The 22130-nt window shown below is 46.5% G+C and overlaps 2 protein-coding genes across 8 annotated transcripts in view; one reads left to right on the forward strand and one right to left on the reverse strand.

The window, feature by feature from the left end:
- The window catches only part of LOC115152364 (acetyl-coenzyme A synthetase 2-like, mitochondrial), a 28613-nt gene extending 20787 nt beyond the window's left edge, over positions 1-7826 (forward strand). For 2 of the 4 annotated variants that reach the window (XM_029697371.1, XM_029697201.1), the window contains exons 9-14: positions 165-277; positions 2998-3124; positions 3259-3386; positions 4244-4307; positions 5974-6095; positions 6895-7826. In XM_029697371.1, coding sequence (XP_029553231.1) covers positions 165-277; positions 2998-3124; positions 3259-3386; positions 4244-4307; positions 5974-6095; positions 6895-7071 — 731 coding nt within the window. In that variant the 3' untranslated portion in view covers positions 7072-7826. Of the gene's footprint in view, positions 1-164; positions 278-2997; positions 3125-3258; positions 3387-4243; positions 4308-4406; positions 4445-5973; positions 6096-6894 lie in introns of all 4 variants that reach the window. The other 2 variants (XR_003867497.1, XM_029697285.1) reach the window with 2 other exon arrangements.
- A 4322-nt stretch (positions 7827-12148) lies between these two features.
- Positions 12149-22130, reverse strand: part of abcd4 (ATP-binding cassette, sub-family D (ALD), member 4) — a 30957-nt gene continuing 20975 nt past the window's right edge. For all 4 annotated transcript variants that reach the window (XM_029697402.1, XM_029697437.1, XM_029697521.1 and 1 more), the window contains 5 exons: positions 21948-21997; positions 14055-14107; positions 13092-13168; positions 12611-12726; positions 12149-12264 (listed from right to left, as the gene is read on the reverse strand). In XM_029697402.1, coding sequence (XP_029553262.1) covers positions 12196-12264; positions 12611-12726; positions 13092-13168; positions 14055-14107; positions 21948-21997 — 365 coding nt within the window. In that variant the 3' untranslated portion in view covers positions 12149-12195. The remainder of the gene's footprint in view (positions 12265-12610; positions 12727-13091; positions 13169-14054; positions 14108-21947; positions 21998-22130) is intronic.

Genomic DNA, 22130 nt, shown 5'->3' on the forward strand with positions numbered 1-22130 from the left:
TGTTCAAATACTTGAAAAGGCATTCACCTATTCAGTCATGGCCGATCAGTGAAGAGAGCAAGGAAGGAAGCACTTTCAAGTATTCATACAGGGCTTTAGATTCATTAGAAAAGCAGTTGATTAAAACTATCTCTCTCATTCCCGTATTATTCCCATCTCTCCAGAGACCGGTGGGATCTGCATCGCTCCCAGGCCGTCGGACCCAGAGGCGGAGATCGTACCGGGCATGGCCATGCGTCCGTTTTACGGGATCAAGCCGGCGCTGCTGGATACTGAGGTAGTGACTGGCGATGGCGTGCTAGTCCATTGAGGGGGGGGCTCTCTCTCATTCGCTCCCTCTCTCTCTCTCTCTCTGTCTCTCTCTCTCTCTCTCTCTCTCTCTCTCTCTCTCTCCCTCTTTCTCTCCTCACTAAGAGCCACAACATTCTCTGACCAGCTGGTAATCTGTTGTTGGGGCTTCCCAGCTGTCTGGTCTGTTTGGAAGCAGTCTGATATGCCACTTCCCTCTTCCACACACAATACTGTCACTCTGCTGTCTATTCAACCAGACATTCTGTTGTGTGTGGAGCGGAGTGTGGAGCGGAGTGTGGAGCGGAGTGTGGAGCGGAGTGTGGAGCGGAGTGTGGAGCGGAGCGGAGTGTGGAGCGGAGTGTGGAGCGGAGTGTGGAGCGGAGCGGAGTGTGGAGCGGAGTGTGGAGTGGAGTGTGGAGCGGAGTGTGGAGCGGAGTGTGGAGCGGAGTGTGGAGCGGAGCGGAGTGTGGAGTGGAGTGTGGAGCGGAGTGTGGAGCGGAGTGTGGAGCGGAGTGTGGAGCGGAGTGGAGTGTGGAGCGGAGCGGAGTGTGGAGCGGAGCGGAGTGTGGAGCGGAGCGGAGTGTGGAGCGGAGTGTGGAGCGGAGCGGAGTGTGGAGCGGAGTGTGGAGCGGAGTGTGGAGCGGAGTGGAGTGTGGAGCGGAGTGTGGAGCGGAGCGGAGTGTGGAGCGGAGCGGAGTGTGGAGCGGAGTGGAGTGTGGAGCGGAGTGTGGAGTGGAGTGTGGAGCGGAGTGTGGAGCGGAGTGGAGTGTGGAGCGGAGTGTGGAGCGGAGTGGAGTGTGGAGCGGAGTGGAGTGTGGAGCGGAGTGTGGAGTGTGGAGCGGAGTGTGGAGCGGAGTGTGGAGCGGAGTTGAGTGTGGAGCGGAGTGTGGAGTGGAGTGGAGTGTGGAGCGGAGTGTGGAGCGGAGTTGAGTGCGGAGCGGAGCGGAGTGTGGAGCGGAGCGGAGTGTGGAGTGGAGTGGAGTGTGGAGCGGAGTGTGGAGCGGAGTGTGGAGCGGAGTGTGGAGCGGAGTATGGAGCGGAGTGGAGTGTGGAGCGGAGCGGAGCGGAGTGTGGAGCGGAGTGGAGTGTGGAGCGGAGTGTGGAGCGGAGTGTGGAGCGGAGTGTGGAGCGGAGCGGAGTGTGGAGCGGAGTGTGGAGCGGAGCGGAGTGTGGAGCGGAGTGGAGTGTGGAGCGGAGTGTGGAGCGGAGTGTGGAGCGGAGTGTGGAGCGGAGTGGAGTGTGGAGCGGAGTGTGGAGCGGAGCGGAGTGTGGAGCGGAGTGGAGTGTGGAGCGGAGTGTGGAGCGGAGTGGAGTGTGGAGCGGAGTGGAGTGTGGAGCGGAGTGTGGAGCGGAGTGTGGAGCGGAGTGTGGAGCGGAGTGGAGTGTGGAGCGGAGTGTGGAGCGGAGCGGAGTCTGGAGTGAAGTGTGGAGTGGAGTGTGGAGCGGAGTGTGGAGCGGAGTGGAGTGTGGAGCGGAGTGTGGAGCGGAGCGGAGTGTGGAGCGGAGCGGAGTGTGGAGCGGAGTGTGGAGCGGAGTGTGGAGCGGAGTGTGGAGCGGAGTGGAGTGTGGAGCGGAGTGGAGTGTGGAGCGGAGTTTGGAGCGGAGCGGAGTGTGGAGCGGAGTGTGGAGTGGAGTGTGGAGTGCAGTGTGGAGCGGAGTGTGGAGCGGAGTGGAGTGTGGAGCGGAGTGTGGAGCGGAGCGGAGTGTGGAGTGGAGCGGAGTGTGGAGCGGAGTGTGGAGCGGAGTGTGGAGCGGAGTGGAGTGTGGAGCGGAGTGTGGAGCGGAGCGGAGTGTGGAGTGGAGTGTGGAGTGGAGTGTGGAGTGGAGTGTGGAGCGGAGTGTGGAGCGGAGTGGAGTGTGGAGCGGAGTGTGGAGCGGAGCGGAGTGTGGAGTGGAGCGGAGTGTGGAGCGGAGTGTGGAGCGGAGTGTGGAGCGGAGTGGAGTGTGGAGCGGAGTGTGGAGCGGAGCGGAGTGTGGAGCGGAGTGTGGAGTGGAGTGTGGAGTGGAGTGTGGAGCGGAGTGTGGAGCGGAGTGGAGTGTGGAGCGGAGTGTGGAGCGGAGCGGAGTGTGGAGTGTGGAGCGGAGTGTGGAGCGGAGTGTGGAGCGGAGTTGAGTGTGGAGCGGAGTGTGGAGCGGAGTGTGGAGTGGAGTGGAGTGGAGTGTGGAGCGGAGTGTGGAGTGTGGAGCGGAGTGTGGAGCGGAGTTGAGTGTGGAGCGGAGTTGAGTGTGGAGCGGAGCGGAGTGTGGAGCGGAGTGTGGAGTGGAGTGGTGTGGAGCGGAGTGTGGAGTGTGGAGCGGAGTGTGGAGCGGAGTGTGGAGCGGAGTGTGGAGCGGAGTGGAGTGTGGAGCGGAGCGGAGTGTGGAGCGGAGTGTGGAGCGGAGTGTGGAGCGGAGTGTGGAGTGGAGAGCGGAGCGGAGTGTGGAGCGGAGCGGAGTGTGGAGCGGAGTGTGGAGTGTGGAGCGGAGTGGAGTGTGGAGCGGAGTGTGGAGCGGAGCGGAGTGTGGAGTGTGGAGTGGAGTGGAGTGGAGTGGAGTGGAGTGTGGAGTGGAGCCTCCGGAACCACATGACTCCTGCTGCGACGGGGATTCCTGTTCAATCCCCTACGCATTTCCACTCCCTCTATTCTGTCTCCTATCCTGTCATAAAAAACAATAAAATACGTAAGGAGTTTGGAAATAGAAATGTTGTTTGTTTATTGTATCCAGGGTGAAGTGCTGAGTTCCAATGATTCGACTGGAGCTTTGTGTATCTCCCAGGCCTGGCCTGGTATGGCCCGCACCATCCACAACCACCACCAGAGATTCACAGAGACATATTTCCAGCCTTATCCAGGTACAGATAAACCAACCCATCCAGACTTTTAAAACTAGTGTTTCTACAATGCTCAATCTCCTGTCTTCCTCAGGCTGAGACTAGTGCTCTGCTAAATCAATACTCTCCCCTAAATTGTGCCACACTACTATTAGGTTACTTTTTCACCGGCGACGGTGCTTACCGCTCCAAGGAAGGCTATTACCAGATCGTCGGCCGTCTTGACGATGTCATCAACGTGAGCGGTCACCGGCTTGGGACTGCGGAACTAGAGGATGTGGTGGTATGTACGATCATAATCATGTTTAGTTTAGTTTATTAATTCGACCATTTAAAAAAAAGCAAGCACACATAAAACTTGGAAAAGCCATACATGCACATTAATAAAATCATGGAGGATAAAACATAATAAAGTCTGGGATTTATTTTCATTGTTAAATCATGGAGGATAACAAACAATAAAGTCTGGGATTTATTTCCATTGTTAAATCATGGAGGATAACAAACAATAAAGTCTGGGACTTATTTCCATTGTTAAATCATGGAGGATAACACACAATAAAGTCTGGGACTTATTTCCATTGTTAAATCATGGAGGATAACACACAATAAAGTCTGGGACTTATTTCCATTGTTAAATCATGGAGGATAACAAACAATAAAGTCTGGGACTTATTTCCATTGTTAAATCATGGAGGATAACACACAATAAAGTCTGGGACTTATTTCCATTGTGGTCCTCTGGAGACAAGATGGCTGGACAAGATCGTGATGTGACCAAATGTCCCTCTCAAAATAACTTCACGATCAGTGGTGTAGCAGAGAGTAAACACACGTAAACGCACGTACCCCATCTTTTACAGAAAAAGGCATTGAATGTATAGGGAGTATTACTTTAATTGGGCGGATCCATAATAAATACAAATAATCACCACGAACGGCGGTCAGCATTTACCCACCAATTTTTACCACTACATCACTGATCACGATCATCAGTCCAAATGTTCCTGTCAAAGTAACTTCTTTTTGCAGGACTTTACCTGAGTCTACACAAATATCAGCTGAAATGTTGCTTATCGTATAAATGTCCTTGTCAACGTTATTAACAGTTGGAACTGATTCCATGGCGTTCTCTCCTAGAACCAGTGTCCTGGAGTGGCTGAGTCTGCTGCGATTGGCTACTCCCATGACATCAAAGGAGAGGGTGAGTGACATCGTGGAACTCTGACGTGCACCATGGTTACATGATTTATACCAATTGACTTTTACCCTGTTGTATTTCCACTTAACTCTCCACTCTTAGTGTCTAATTCAAGGAAATGTATCAACAACCAGGATTGGGTAGGTTACTTTCTAAAAGTAATCCCTTACAGTTAATAGTTATCTGTCCACAATTGTAATCAGTAGCGTAATTTATGGATTAGCCAAACTCAGTAACGTAATCTGATGACTTTCAGTTACTTTTAGATTTCTTTCCCCTTAAGAGGCATTATAAGAAGACAAAACGGATCCTTTAAACACATTTGGTGTGTCATCATAGTGGTCTCTGATTGGTGGTCATCATTTGGTGTGTCATCATAGTGGTCTCTGATTGGAGGTCATCATTTGGTGTGTCATCATAGTGGTCTCTGATTGGAGGTCATCATTTGGTGTGTCATCATAATGGTCTCTGATTGGAGGTCATCATTTGGTGTGTCATCATAGTGGTCTCTGATTGGTGGTCATCATTTGGTGTGTCATCATAGTGGTCTCTGATTGGTGGTCATCATTTGGTGTGTCATCATAGATGTCTCTGATTGGTGGTCATCATTTGGTGTGTCATCATAGTGGTCTCTGATTGGAGGTCATCATTTGGTGTGTCATCATAGTGGTCTCTGATTGGAGGTCATCATTTGGTGTGTCATCATAATGGTCTCTGATTGGAGGTCATCATTTGGTGTGTCATCATAGTGGTCTCTGATTGGTGGTCATCATTTGGTGTGTCATCATAGTGGTCTCTGATTGGTGGTCATCATTTGGTGTGTCATCATAGTGGTCTCTGATTGGTGGTCATCATTTGGTGTGTCATCATAGTGGTCTCTGATTGGTGGTCATCATTTGGTGTGTCATCAAAGTGGTCTCTGATTGGTGGTCATCATTTGGTGTGTCATCATAGTGGTCTCTGATTGGTGGTCATCATTTGGTGTGTCATCAAAGTGGTCTCTGATTGGTGGTCATCATCTGGTGTGTCATCATAGTGGTCTCTGATTGGTGGTCATCATTTGGTGTGTCATTATAGTAGTCTCTGATTGGTGATCAGACTCACTCAGGTGAAACAAACTTAAATTTGTGCCTTTTTTCAATGCTGAATTGAATGTCATTGAGAAAACAGAAAGATTTCATCAAGAATTTTTTAACAAATATCCTTTCTGAATTTAAAATTAATCCAAGAAGTAATCATCTGGTTTTTCCAAAGTATCTGTAATCTGATTACAATATCATTGCTGGTAACTGATTACAGTTCGTTTTTTGGTTAATCAGATTACAAGTAATCCGCTCCTCCCCTACCTGACTGCAGTTTGTAATCAGATGACATGTAATCAGTTACTCCCCAACCCTGTCAAGAACAAATAAACAGTTGACGTCTTTATTTCACCACCTTGATCCAAACAAATGTACGTGAACTTGACCTTTAAGTGACCTTATGTAAATGATGTAGCATGTCATATGCTAGACAATAGTAAACAACAAACAGATATTCTAGATATCTTTTGACCAATCAGATCACCGTTTTTTTGCCAATAATTGGGCAAAAGATCAGAATTGAACTGTCTGTGTAAACGCAGCCTTTACGGCCATATAACTGATCTACTGTCCTCTTCTCTGACCAGGTGTGTATGTGTTTGTGGTGTTGAAGAAGGCAGTGATGGTTCAAGAGGATGTTCTAGCCCAGCAGCTCAGAGAGATGGTGTCCAGGAGCATCGCCAAGTACGCCTGCCCAGACTTCATTCAGGTAGTACCACTATTACTGGTAGTCTAGTGGGGTCCGTTCACTTGTAATACTTTCAATCCTTGAACCCTCTGAACACTCCCTCCGAGAGACTGAAAAACAGCTTCTAGCTCAAGGCCATCAGACATGTTAAACAGCCATCACTAACATTGAGTGGCTGCTGCCAACATACTGACTCAAATATCTGGCCACTTTAATAATTAATAATTGGATGTAATAAATGTATCACTAGTCACTTTAAACAATGCCACTTTATATAATGTTTACATACCCTACATTACTCATATATGTATATACTGTACTCTATATCATTTACTGCATCTTGCCTATGCCGCACGGCCATCGCTCATCCATATATTTATATGTACATATTCTTATTCATTCCTCTGTGTATAAGGTAGTTGTTGTGAAATTGTTAGGTTAGATGACTTGTTAGATATTACTGCACTGTCGGAACTAGAAGCACAAGCATTTCGCTACACTCGCATTAACATCTGCTAACCATGTGTATGTGACCAATTAAATTTGATTTGCCTAATTTATAAAGGTCATAAACAATGTCCTAAAGCTTCACAAGACTGTCCTGAACATGACTTATAACAGTAACAGCCATAAACAGCTGGGTTATGTTAAGTAGGGCACACAGTAGCAAACAAAAAATTTGCAACAGAAAAAAAACGAAAAGCTGTGTTCTGGTTAACTTAAAGTAGTACACTCCCCATTTCAAAACGTTTTTTTTAATGAAGGGAGGAAGGAAGGATACACTTTTAAAGTTTTCAAAACGGGGCTTTTATCTCTGTAGGTGGTGAGGTGTCTGCCAAAGACTCGCTCGGGAAAAATCATGCGTCGTGTCCTGAGGAAGGTCGTAGAGCGAAACACGGACGAGCTGGGGGACCTCAGCACGCTAGACGACCCTGACTCCGTGCACGAGGTCATCAGGGGTCACCAACGTCTCCGTGGCGACGGCAAGCAGCAGTAACAACAGGGTATTAAAAAGGAACACCATCAATTTATATATATATTTTTTTTGGGGGACTACAGAACAAAGAAAAGAACAATGAATAATTTCAATGATATATGGTGCTGGAGACAATGAATATGAGGTTAAACATTGGTGAAGTTTCTGTTTTAAGTTACAGAACATTCACATACTAATGTATTGTGTAGCACAGATGCTTCTGTCATGACCAATAGAGAATCATCATACCAGTTGCATACATTCTATCCAATCGGCAACATTCTGAATGTTTAACCACGTTTGAATAGACCTTGGTAACTCTGCACCCATATCCATTCCACAGACTACAGGGATGTGGAATACGCTGGGAGAGAACCTTAGATTTGTGTGTACTGTTGTGATTGGTTAGATATTACCGCACCTGTTGGAGCTAGAAACACAAGAATTTCGCTACACCCATAATAACATCTGCTAAATATGTGTACTGACCAAAAACATTTGTTTTGATTTGAGAACCTTAACCAAAAACAATATCAGTTAGTAAAATGGTCTTGATTATTGCATGCTATTCTTCTTGCTCTATTTCATAAGTGCCTGTTCCAGATAACTGTAATGAATTGAGAAGGAAGGTATTTATACTATTGTATGCATGTTTAAGAGTTTTAAACTTCTGTTTTTAGTGCATGATGCAAAGCAGATTATATTACTTAACTTTGTTTTATACAGATTATGATTTGAGTGATAAAGCAACAATAAACTGCAACCTTTACTGGTCACTTCCTGTCTTATTAAAAATACACAATACAAATACACATTTTAAATACACAATAAAAATACACATTTTAAATACACAATAAAAATACACATTTTATGTCAATAACAAAAGTACATCACATTAAGACGCCAGTAAACAAAAACACAGTCCCACAGCTTCACCTGGACCTGGTAAACAGTCCCACAGCTTCACCTTGACCTGGTAAACAGTCCCACAGCTTCACCTGGACCTGGTAAACAGTCCCACAGCTTCACCTTGACCTGGTAAACAGTCCCACAGCTTCAGCTTGACCTGGTAAACAGTCCCACAGCTTCACCTGGACCTGGTAAACAGTCCCACAGCTTCACCTTGACCTGGTAAACAGTCCCACAGCTTCACCTGGACCTGGTAAACAGTCCCACAGCTTCACCTTGACCTGGTAAACAGTCCCACAGCTTCACCTGGACCTGGTAAACAGTTCCACAGCTTCACCTTGACCTGGTAAACAGTCCCACAGCTTCACCTGGACCTGGTAAACAGTCCCACAACTTCACCTTGACCTGGTAAACAGTCCCACAGCTTCACCTGGACCTGGTAAACAGTTCCACAGCTTCACCTTGACCTGGTAAACAGTCCCACAGCTTCACCTGGACCTGGTAAACAGTCCCACAACTTCACCTTGACCTGGTAAACAGTCCCACAGCTTCACCTGGACCTGGTAAACAGTCCCACAGCTTCACCTGGACCTGCTAAACAGTCCCACAGCTTCACCTGGACCTGTTCACTTTATATTCCACAATAAGTGAGCTGCATTTAGAGAGACGTTAGTTACCAATACTAGTTACCATGACTTGGAGAGCGGTGGTCAGTTACGATGTGGTTGGGTTTTGGTCAGTGTTCATTTAGTCAACAAAAATAGTGACTCAAATTTTCTTCAAACACCTATTTTTCAGTGGCAATTGACAAGACTATAACGTAGTAAATAGATGCATAAAAAACTATAACTAAACAAAAGTGACTTTTCGATTCAGTTGACTAAAAACGAAACAAGATAAAAGTATCTCTGTGACTAAAATCTGTCTACAAAGTGGGTTGGAGAGGAGTTTTTGGAGAGATTGAGAGCTTTTTAGTGATAAAGCACAATTAATATTAGCAGCACAGATGCGCAGTTCTGTTCAGCAAAGAATGCGTCACACCCAGTACGCATAGCCTACATCACTGGTGAGCAGCAGGTTAGGAGAGTGGGCAGACAGGCTCCGCCTCTGATTATGCACATTGCGCAGACGACTCTCTTGCTTCAGCTTGGCCAACCAGTTTTTTGTCATCAAATTTTGTCATCAAAGTCTGGCATTCTCTGGATTTATGGTGCTTTCAAGACAACTGGGAATTTGGGGAAAAAAACAAGGTCTAATTAGGACGTCAGTGATCTTCAGGTCGGAGCTCTAGAAAGAGGCCAGAGTTCCCGACTTGGAATTCAGAGTTGGATGACCGTTCAAAACATATTTTCCCAGTCAGAGTTCGTTTTTCCCCAAGTTTCCAGTTGTCTTGAACTCACTGAAGTCTGAGATTTCCCAGTTCCACGTTTTGAGTTGTTTTGAATGCGGCAGAAGTTATGCTGGATTGACAGCATGGCCAATGTTGAATGTTTATCCTGTTAAGCTTGTCAAAGAGGCCCTTAAACCAAGACTTGGACCAAACATCCACTCCACTGAAGAGCAGGCTAGTGATTGTTTTGCAATGCTTGCAGTTAGCCATGGATTCCTTGCAAATCACTCATTGTTGAATTTGCGATTTCCAACTTGTGTAATGTTATTGTCCAATGGCCGACGAACACCGATACGTTTTATTTATAATTTCTCTTCATATGACAAGGATTTGCCAGTAGATTGTCGACTTGATTCATGATGACTGCTAGCTTGCTAGCTAAGATTTTGAAAGTATGTTGATGTGATCAGTCCAATCAAAGCTACTGTAGATATAACGTGATTTGGCATCATTTTATCTGTGAATAATGACTTTGAGCCTTCTTGGATGGACACTTCTAATGTAACTCTATGGCAGCACCTAAGGAGCTTGAATTTTTGTAAATTTTGTGGCGACGAAGTGTCCCCATGAGTGACAGAACACTGAGCCAATCACGGCGCAGCTAGAGAACATTACCAACCCCTAAGCTCTGTATATTCTGCTGGCTGCCCCACCACCACAGAAAGCACTGAGCTAAGCTCGGACCATGTTTGTATGCGGCTTTATTTACTCAAAGATTTTTTTTGCCCTGAAAGACGGGTCATCACTGTACAATATATATATACACAAAAGTATGTGGATACCCCTTTAAAATTTGTGGATTCGCCTATTTCAGCCACACCCGTTGCTGACAGGTGTATAATATCGTGCACACAGTCATGCAATCTCTCCATAGACAACCATTGGCAGTAGAACGACCTTACTGAAGAGCTCAGTGACTTTCAACATGGCACCATCATAGGATGCTACCTTTCCAACAAGTCAGTTCATCAAATTTCTGCCCTGCTAGAGCTGCCCTGGTCAAATGTAAGGGCTGTTATTGTGAAGTGGAAAGTCTATGATCAATAACAGCTCAGCCACAAAGTGGTAGGCCACACAAGCTGAAAGAACGGGACCGCCAACTGCTGAAGCGCGTTGCGCATGAAAATCGTCTGTCCTCACTACAGAGTTCCAAACTGCATCTGGAAGCAACTTCAGCACATGAACTGGTTTTCCATGGCCGAGCAGCCGCACACAAGCCTAAGATCACCATGTGCAATGCCAAGCGTCGACTGGAGTGGTGTAAAGCTTGCCGCCCTTGGACTCTGGAGCAGTGGAAACACGTTCTCTGGAGGGATGAATCACACTTCATCTGGCAGTCTGACGGACGAATCTGGGTTTGGCAGATGCCAGGAGAATGCTACGGTACCTGCCCCAATGCATAGTGCCAACTGTAAAGTTTGGTGGAGGAGGAATAATGGTCTGGGGCTGTTTTTCATGGTTCGGACAGGGCCCCTTATTTCCAGTGAAGGGAAATCTTAATGCTACAGCCTACAATGACATTCTAGACGATTCTGTGCTTCCAACTTTTTGGCAACATATTGAGGAAGGGCCCTTTCCTGTTTCAGCATGACAATGCCCCCTTGCACAAAGTGAGGTCCATACAGAAATGGTTTGTCGAGATCGATGTGGAAGAACTTGACTGGCCTGCACAGAGCCCTGACCTCAACCCCATCGAACACCTTTGGGATGAATTGGATCACCGACTGTGAGCCAGGCCTAATCGCCCAACATCAGTGCCAAACCTCACTAATACTTGTGGCTGAATGGAAGCAATTCCCAGCAGCAATGTTCCAACATCTAGTGGAAAGCCTTCCCAGAGGAGTGGAGGCTGTTATAGCAGCAAAGGAGGGACCAACTCAATATTAATGCCCATGATTTTGCAATGAGACGTTAGATGAGCAGGAGTCCACATACTTTGTAGCTTAAGTTACGATGAATGAACTGTAAGCCACTCTGGATAAGATGTAAATGTAAAGTGTAATTAATAACTTCACCATGCTAAAAGGGATATTCAATGTCTGCTTTTTAAAATGTTTTACCCATCTACCAATATGTGCCCTTCTTTGCGAGGCATCGGTGTAGAAAAACTAGACATGCCTGCACAGATCCCTGACTTCAACCCCTTGGGGAAAAACTTCCCTGGTCATTGTGGTTGGATCTGTATTTGAAATCCACTGCTCGATTGAGGGACCTTACAGATAATTGTATGTGTGGGGTATAGAGATGAGGTAGTCATTCAAAAATCATGTTTTTGTCCATGCAACTTATGTGACTTAATAATTTACTCCAGAATTGATTTAGGCTTGCCATAACAAAAGGTGTTAAAAACTTATTGACTCAAGACATTTCAGCTTTTCATTTTTTATTAATTAGTAAAAAAAAAATTAAAAAAATTAAATCCACTTTGACATTATGGGGTATTGTGTGTAGGCCAGTGACAAAGAAAATCTAAATTTAATCAACTTTAAATTCAGGCTGTAACACAACAAAATGTGGAAAAAGTCAAGGTGTGTGAATACTTTCTGAAGGCATTGTATATTTACTATAGGTTAATGAGGCAATACAAATGTGACGTGACTAAAATATGACTAAAATGAAAAGGCATTTATTGACTAAAATGGATCAATCTTTGTAATTTTGACTAGACTAATGTATTATTCAAATGACAAAAATGTGACCAAGACTTAATTATATTTTAGTCAAAATGACTAAGACTAGGCTAAATGTAAAAGACTGCCAAAATTAACACTGGTTTTGGTTAAGTGATTGTCAGTTACATTTTGGTTGTGTTTTGGTTGGGTTGTGGCCAGTCATTTTTTCAAGCATCACTTCTCTTTAAGCTTGGTCAGCTCCCAGCGTCCCTCTCCACACAGTTTCAACGAGACATCATGGTACTGGAGGGGGAACAGTCAGAAGGGCCTTCATAACACATTAATAACCCTTCATAACACATTCATAACACATAAATACCACATTCATAACCCTTCACAACACATACATAACACATTCAGAACCCTTTATAACACAAATTAAATATTCATAAGAACTTCATAACACATACATAATACATTCATAAGCACTACATAACACATTCAGAACCCGTTATAAGAAAATTAATAACCATTCATAACACATTCTTAACCCTTCATAACATATTCATAACACATACATAAGCACTACATAACACATTCAGAACCTGTTATAACACATTCACAAGCACTTCATAATGCTTATGTGTACCTTCTCTAGGCTGCTGCGGTGTCCCAGGCTGACCAGGGTCATTCCCAGCTGCTTACAGCCTCGGTACATCTGCCCCTCTGCGTCTTCTGTCAGGGCGCTGGTCGCCTCGTCCAACACTGGCACACGCACGTACACACACACACACACACACACACACACACACACACACACACACACACACACACACACACGGAGGTCAGTGTGAGGAGACACACACACACACACACGGAGGTCAGTGTGAGGAGACACACACACACACACACACACACACGGGGTTAGCACTGGCCTCAGTCAACACTGACAAAAAGAGTCCAATTTCCTGTTATTACACTGAATTTTGTATTTTATGTCTTGAATCAACCAAAGTTGAAATATAGTTGATCTCCAACTTCGTTCTAATGTAGTCATTACAGACTTCTTGAGTTTAAGACACATTGTATCATATGGTTAGCATCGATGGTAATGTGGCTAGGGAACAGACCTGCGTATTTAGGCTGCAGGTAGAAGAGGCGGGCAAAGCAAAGCCTCTGCATCTCCCCTGGAGACAGAACATCATACCTACACAGACAGACACAGAGAGACAGAGACAGAGAGAGACAGAGAGAGAGAGAGAGAGACAGAGAGAGAGACAGAGAGAGAGACAGAGAGACACAGACAGAGAGACACAGACAGAGAGACACAGACAGAGAGAGAGACAGAGAGACACACAGACAGAGAGAGAGACAGAGACAGAGAGAGAGAAACAGGAGGTCAGCCATTTCAGTCCACAATCTAAAGCCCGACGTACCATCAGATCCAACATTATTGACACCCTTTATAAAGATGAGCAACAAAACTCTGTAAAATAACAAATACTCCTATCTTTTTTAGATTGTTTTTTTTATTGTTAAAACAAAATCTCTTTCTCTGAGCAATTGTATTAGTAATCAAATCAAATTTTATTGGGTCACATAAACATGGTTAGCAGCTGTTATTGAGAGTGAAACAAAATGCTTTGAGCTTCTAGTTCCGACAGTGCAGTAATATCTAGCAAGTAATCTAACAATTCCACAACAACTACCGTGTACACACAAATCTAAGTAAAGGGATGAAATAAGAATATGTAGATATAAATATATGGATGTGCCATGACCGACCGCCATAGACGAGATGCAACAGATGGTGTAAAATACAGTATATACATCTGGGATGAGTAGTGCAAGATATGTAAACATCATTATTAAAGTGGCGTTAATAAAAGTGACTAGTGATCCATTTGTTAGAGTGGCCAATGATTTCAAGTCTGTACGTAGGCATGTAGCATACAATATAGCTCAATATTTGTATTGGTTATTTTAAAGTCTTTTATCTTTATCAAGGATGCCCATCTTTTTCGACCTGACTGTATATGTACTGTAGTACTACGGGTACAAGAAAGTCACGACCACATTTGTTTGTTTCTTACCAGTTCCAGTCTACAGGCTCATCCAGTCCTCCTGTTCTCTTCAGGAGACTAGACTAGAACATCAGAGAGGGGTTCAGGTTAGGACATATCCTTAGAATACCGTAAATAGAGGTAAAACATACATTTTTACATTTTAGTCATTTAGCAGACGCTCTTATCCAGAGCGACTTATAGTAGTGAATGCATACATTTCATACATTTTTTATTTTTCTTCACGTACTGATCCCCCGTGGGAATCGAACCCACAACCCTGGTGTTGCAAATGTAACAGGGTTGGTTATGTTTCCACTTGCCTCTAAAGCAATGTGTACTTAATGTTCAAGCATTCGTATTGGTTGGTTCAACTGATGACAATAAGGTGTGTTGTGATTGGCCCCGCTTGCAGATAGGGGGAGATCGCGAACGTCAGGTCTTCCCAGTATGAAAATGTGATGCAAGGGCTTTTGCCATCGACAGCCATCAGTATCATTAAGCCCTGCACAACTACCGTGCTGTTTCTCATTTAACAACAGGAATAAATGATGCTCAACTGGGACCACTGGCTGATGTGATTTATTAGGAGAAAACACAACGCAAGGAGAGTACGATATACATCTGTTACACTGGTGCCGTGACTCGTCTTCTTGTCTTCGCCGGACGTCACGTGGAGGGATCCGAGACCCGGCTTCAAGAAGTACTGCGGTTGCTGATGCACGCCAGAGGGCTAGGTTTCGCTTTCTGCACAAGTGGAATTCTCAGGGAGCTCCTGGTAGCATGAGTGAGTGGGGGAAATATAATGTACTGGTTATTACTTGTATGTGGTGATGCTATGATTATTTAGTGATGTAATTGTGCTGTTATGCTAGTAACCTTCCGAAGCCAATTAACGTGAGGGCAACGCCATTTTCTACCACACGGTGGCGACAACTATTTATGATGGCGTTTCTTGTTACTTTTCTGTGTTGATTCTTGGTCTTGTTAGACATCTACTACTGAACGTTTGTTTTGGGTGGATTATGTTCATTTCGATTTGATAGAATTGTTCATATTGATTGATTTTTTTTGTCTAAATATTTACATTAAAAAAATATATATATATATATTTTAATTTTATTTAAAAATGGAAGGTTTTGGGAGAGGTAGGGGAGTTTTCATGTTTAACCCTTCACCGCCAGTGGGTAGGGGGGCAGCTATTTCTCCAGTTACTTCCACACCTCTGGCCAGGCCAACTGCACAGGCAAGTGTGCGCTTTCCACATGATTTAGAGCTACCTCAACTCAGTGCATTCGAGCCAGTTTCACATAGTCCTAGGAAGGAGGATGTCTCTATGGATTTCCTGGCAGACATTGTTAAGCAGATAGGTCACTCCATAGGTGAAAATATTGCCTCTTGTTTGGAATCAAAGGCTATGGGAGATGGGGTAGGACAGAAGGTCGATTATGTTGGTGGTACCATGGCTGGGGCCAGCTCTAGTCTAAATGTAGTGGTGAAAAATGATGTCAGGGAACCAGTGTGTTTCAGGGGGGATGGTTCAGAGAAATGCACAGTGCATGAGTGGGAGGAGACCCTGTTGGCGTACATGCAGAGGAAGGGCTATGATGGGCAGGAGAGGTCAGATGAAGTTTTGGGTAAACTGTCAGGGCGGGCACGTGACGTGGTAAGAGTGAGCCTTCGCAGTAACCCAGTTGACTTAAGCCAGGGCCCTAGACCAGTTATTGACATTCTGAAGCGTCACTTTAGCGACACAGTCAACTCCGACATGCCCCTAGCTGATGTTTATTCTACGTTGCCAATGGAAGGGGAGACTCCATTTGACTACTGGATCAGACTGAACAGGGCCATAGAGGTGGCAGAGGAGTGTTTGAAGAGGCAGAACAAGGAGCTAGACAATCCATCACGTGTTCTGACTGTCATGTTCATCAAGCACTGTCCGAACCCAGAGCTGTCATTGATATTCATGTGCAAACCATTGCATGAGTGGACGGTTGCGGAGGTCCATGGCAGGCTGGAGGAGTACCAGAGGAAGTGCAAGGCTCCACGTCCCTTGCGGCTGGCCCCACTGGTCACCACACTGACGCAGGAAGTAAGTAGGCCAGTGTCAGCTGTTGCAAACTGTCCGGACCCCTTGCAGCAGCCCACAACTGGCTCATCCGAGGCATTGGATCGGGTGATTGGCATGCTTGAACGGGTCTTGGAGCAGAGGCCACAGCAACCTGTAGGCGGCTATGATAACCGTTTCCAGGGGAGGCCCAGGAGAAGGGTGAACCCGTCTTTGCAATGCAAAGTGTGTGGTGATGCGAATCACAGCACAATGGATCATTGTTATTCTAACCACCTATGCTTCCTCTGTTATGCAGCTGGGCACTCACGTCAAGAATGCCCTCGCACTTCATCGGTAACTCCCGTCACTCCATCAAACAGCGACACGACACAGCGGCAGGAAAACTAGCTGGCCCGCACGGGATGGGGGGAAGTGCTGGGCCTTGTGAGGTGCCCCAATCAGTTAGTGGTGTAGATCTAGAGTCAGTATATTCAAATGTTTGTGATGAAGTCAAGTCGAACGAAAAAGTTGTTATGCAAAATACACAGAGAGTGCTCCACAACGATGAACTCTTCTATACTAGTGTGTTACTGGGGGATGTTATAGAGGTGAGCGCTATGATTGACAGCGGTTCTATGGCATGCACATTGAGCTCAACAGTGGTGCCACGCCTTGAGAAAGCAGGTGTGATCAAGAGTGGCTCCCTCAGTCCAACTGAAGTGGTGTTGGTTGGCTGCGGGGGGTTGAAGACCAAGCCTGTAGGTGTGTGTGAACTGAATCTGTCTGTGTATGGCAGCAGTGTCTCTGTCCCTGTTCTAGTAGTGGATGGCCAACGTGATGAGCTTATCCTGGGCAGCAACGTGATTAAACACCTCATCAGGGAGCTGAAGACGACTGGTGACTTCTGGGAGAAGATGTCATCATCTGAACACAATGGAGATGACAAACTGTTCCGTCTGCTGGCTAATGTAGAGAGATGGAAAGGGACTGAAGTGCCAGAAAGAGTGGGCACAGTAAGGCTGAAGCGGGCGGTCACATTGGAGCCTATGCAGGAACATTTAGTCTGGGGCCGGCTGTGTACGCCTCAAAATGTATCCGCAGGCAGTGCTGTCGTTATTGAGCCTACGAGGGCACGCTCAAGGCCAAAAAACATTCTAGTGGGGAGAACAGTAGCGACATTGTGGAGCGATGGCTGGGTCCCTGTCAAAGTTATCAACCCCTCACCAAAGCCAGTAACGGTGAGACGGAATGCCAAGATAGCGGATGTTTTTCCTTGCATGGCATTAGAGGACTTTGACACTGACTATATGGATGGGCCCACTGTCAAACCGGTCCCCCTGGTGCAGCAGGTACACAAAATGGATGACAATCCAGACTTTGACAATGGTAGTGGAGATAGCTTGACCGTTGACAGTACCGTCAACCCGCACAGAGTCACAAGTGAGGTGTTGCACGAGTTAGGGTTAGGTGACATTGACATTGAGTCCACTCAGTTGTCGCAACAGTGTAAGGCCAGGCTAGTTCAGCTAATAGCCCGCTACGAGTCTATCTTCTCCCGGCACAAACTAGATTGCGGGAAGGCTACGGGATATGTCCATCGCATCAGACTCAGTGACACTAAGCCTTTTAGGCTACCTTACCGTAGGCTCTCCCCTAACCATTATGACAAGCTCAGGCAGGCCTTGGATGAGACGGAAGAGCGAGAGATAATCAGGAAATCCAGCAGTGAGTATGCCTCCCCACTCGTCCTGGTCTGGAAGAAGTCTGGTGATCTGAGACTGTGTACAGACTTCCGATGGCTCAATGCTCGCACCGTAAAGGATGCCCACCCTCTACCTCACCAAGCTGATGCTCTGGCGGCCCTGGGTGGCAATGCTTTCTTCTCTACAATGGATTTGACCTCCGGCTACTACAATGTGGAGGTGCATGAAGACGACAAGAAGTTTACAGCCTTCACTTCTCCTTTTGGGTTATATGAATATAACCGTCTTCCACAAGGACTATGCAACAGCCCAGCTACATTCATGAGGATGATGTTGAGCATTTTTGGGGATCAAAATTTTTCTAGCCTCCTATGCTACCTGGACGATGTGCTGGTTTTTGCCCCGACTGAAGAACTTGGATTGCAACGCTTGGAGTCAGTTTTTGAGCGTCTCAAAGCCCATAATCTGAAATTGTCTCCAAAGAAATGCCATTTCATGAAGAGGTCAGTGCGGTTCTTGGGGCATGTCATCAGTGAAGGAGGTGTGGCCACAGACCCAGAAAAAGTGACGGCTATTACAGGGATGACAGAGAAGGATCTCATGGAGGATAACACGGACGTGCCTTCCCAGGGGAAGATTCGGTCCTTTCTCGGAATGATAGTCTATTACCAGCAGTTCATTGAGGGGTGCTCCACCATCGCTAAGCCGCTGCATGGGCTGACAACGGGGACGAAGGCACCACGCCACGGGAAAGGCAAGAGGAAAAGAGGAATACATAGGAAACTCACAGCAGCAGACTGGACTGGTGAGTGCAAACAGGCCTTTAGTCAGTTGAAACAAGCTCTCCTCGATCAGGTCATGCTAGCCCACCCTGATTTTAGTAGACCTTTCTTGCTGTCTGTAGATGCATCTAGTAATGGATTAGGTGCTGTCCTTTCCCAGGTGCCAGAGGATGGGTCTGCAGCCAGACCGGTAGCATTCGCTAGCAAATCACTTACTTATGCACAGTCAAAGTATCCTGCCCATAGGTTAGAGTTTTTTGCTTTACGGTGGGCTGTCTGTGAGAAATTTAGTCATTGGCTAAGGGGCAAGGCTTTTACTGTATGGACAGACAACAACCCATTAACGTACATCCTGTCCAAGCCCAAATTGGACGCCTGTGAACAGAGATGGGTTGCTAAACTTGCTCCATTCGAGTTTGACATCAAGTACATTCCCGGTCCCAAAAATGTCATTGCTGATGCACTCAGTAGACAGCCATTTGTGCAGCCGAGTGCTCTCCGCCGCATCACAAGGGTTCCATACAAGGCCTTGCTGGAAGAAGCTGCGGGAGTACGTGCTGAGAAGGTGCAAGATGTGTTCCGCTGGTCGACCCACCCATTCGACCTCGAAAGCTGCTCACCGTCAATTGAGGCAGATGCCTGTGAAATTGTCATGGACTGCCAAACCTCCTCCTATCCTTCTCCTGGTTCTCTGTCAAAGGAAGCGGTGTCAGCAGTCCTGAGGTCGCGAGGGGAGGCTGGTCTACAGAACTGTGCGCTGCTACTGCCTCAGCTCACTCAGTCACTGGTGCCGTCTGAGATGTCAGATGTGAGAGTGCTATCCCGTGACGACCTGATATCAAAGCAGCGCCAGGATGACGCTCTCGCCAGAGTTGTCTTCTACGTGGACAGGGGCCGTAGACCTTCTAGGAGGGAACGTGGCCATGAACCTCTCGAGGCTCTGCGGATTCTGAAGACCTGGGAGAAGCTCACTCTAAAAATGGGTGTACTGTATCGCGTTACCAAAAGTTTGCTGTCAAAGAAGAAGACGTACCAGTATGTAGTACCCACCTCAATGAGGGCGACAGTTTTGAAGGGTGTCCATGATGAAGCCGGTCATCAGGGGCAACAGCGGACGTTGTACTTGACGAGACAGAGGTTCTTCTGGCATGGTCTGGAGTCGGATGTCAGAGAGTATGTCAAGACCTGCAAGAGGTGTGTGTTCAGTAAGGCCCCCAAGCCAGAGGCCAGAGCTCCACTGGAGAACATCATCACGACTGAGCCCCTCGAGTTGGTGTGCGTGGACTTCTGGTCTGCTGAAGACTCCAACAACAAGTCCTTGGATGTCCTGGTCGTCACTGACCATTTTACTAAGATGGCCCATGCCTTCTTGTGTCCGAACCAATCAGCTAAAGCAGTGGCCCTTCAGCTATGGAACAACATCTTCTGTGTGTATGGTTTTCCTCGTCGTATCCACTCTGACCAAGGGGCCAACTTTGAAAGTAAATTGATTGCTGAGTTGTTGAGTGCTGCAGGAGTCCAGAAGTCGCACACAACTCCCTACCATCCAATGGGGAACGGGGGAGTCGAAAGGTTCAATAGAACGCTGGGAAACATGATCAGGGCTTTACCTACAAGAGCGAAGCACAGGTGGCCCCAGAAGCTGAAGTCATTGACCTTTGCCTACAACTGTACGGTCCATGAAACCACGGGCTACGCCCCTTTCCAGTTGATGTTTGGGAGAACCCCACGTCTGCCTGTCGACATGATGTTTGGTACGGTGCTGCAAGACTCAGAGGTTGTAGACTATGACGAGTACATAAAGTCCCTGACGAGAGACCTGAGGGAGGCCATGGAGACGGTACAGGTGTCGGCAACCAAACAGCTGAAGAGGCATGCGGGCCTCTACAACAGGAAGATCAGGGGGGCTCCAGTGGAGGTCGGTGATCGGGTGCTGCTGGCGAATAAGGGTGAACGTGGAAAGAGGAAGCTGGCGGATCGTTGGGAGAACAACCTCTATATTGTTACGGAGAAGAATAGGGAGATCCACATCTTCAGTATACAGAACATGTCGACTGGCCAGGAGAAAACGGTCCACCGTAATCTGATAATGCCTGTAAACTTCTTGCCTCTACCTGACACTGCCTTGGAGACACCTAATATGGGAGACCGTGAGGAGATGGAGGACTCATCCGTGAACGATATACCAGAAATGGACATTGGTGAGAGGACTAGTGTGTGGGTATCAGAACAGACCTCGGGGGAAGGACAGCCGGAGCACTCTGAAAAAGAAACCCCAGATGTGGTGGAAGATGGGCCACTGGCGAGGGACCCTCAGAACTCACCACATTCTGAGGGTGCCACTGGTGGCACAAGCGTGTCAGAGCTAACCTTTGGAGAAGAAATGTCCGAACCCTCTGAAGAAGAAAGGCATTCTGAAGATGCCGCTGGTAGCACAAGCTCCAGCAACAGTCACAGAACCCTTGACCTTGACTATCCACCGACTGTGGAAAGTGACCCACCAGTGGTGGTTGTAGGTGAACAGGTTAAACGTAATAACTCTGTTAGGCCTGTCAGGTCAGCGGCTGGTCGGGTTAAGAGACGCCCAGTGAGACTCATAGAGACTATGCAGACACAGAGGGTTTTTCATACAGAATTCATTAGAATACCTGTGTGGGTGTAGGATTAGAATCCAAGTCTGTAGTCCATTTCTTTTTTTTTCTCCTTTTTTTTTCTTCTTTTTTTTCTCATTCAAGAGACCCCATGGAGGTCATGGGTCAGAGGTCAAGTAGACCAAGGTTTTTCTGTGAGGTTCTCATTGTCACTGAGTGTACTGAACATGTAACAGGCATGTTTTCCTACGGGGTCTTTGAATTCCCCTAATTCTCTTTGGAGAATAGTCTTTGCACTGGAATATTTGGTGACATATGTATTGCAAGGTATTGCGTACCTCATTTTGTTTCTTTATAGTGTGCAAGTGTAATTCAGCAGGGGAGAATGTAACAGGGTTGGTTATGTTTCCACTTGCCTCTAAAGCAATGTGTACTTAATGTTCAAGCATTCGTATTGGTTGGTTCAACTGATGACAATAAGGTGTGTTGTGATTGGCCCCGCTTACAGATAGGGGGAGATCGCGAACGTCAGGTCTTCCCAGTATGAAAATGTGATGCAAGGGCTTTTGCCATCGACAGCCATCAGTATCATTAAGCCCTGCACAACTACCGTGCTGTTTCTCATTTAACAACAGGAATAAATTATGCTCAACTGGGACCACTGGCTGATGTGATTTATTAGGAGAAAACACAACGCAAGGAGAGTACGATATACATCTGTTACACAAACACCATGCTCTACCAACTGAGCCACACGGGAACAGAGTAAGACCGTAAGTATGCTAATATACACTTACCACTCCAGCTAGTTCCAGGTACTGTATGATTCTCTCATCGTCCACCGACCCTGTGAAAAGACAACGTCATGGCTTTAACACTGAGAAGTTATTTTTTAGGGGGGGGGGGGTATATGTAGTACTATTGCGTCCTAGTGACACCTTCTCTTAATGTCAAAATGGGGCCCTGAGAATGCCATTTTC

This window comes from Salmo trutta, chromosome 1 (genome assembly GCF_901001165.1).
Source record: "Salmo trutta chromosome 1, fSalTru1.1, whole genome shotgun sequence".
NCBI lineage: Eukaryota > Metazoa > Chordata > Actinopteri > Salmoniformes > Salmonidae > Salmo > Salmo trutta.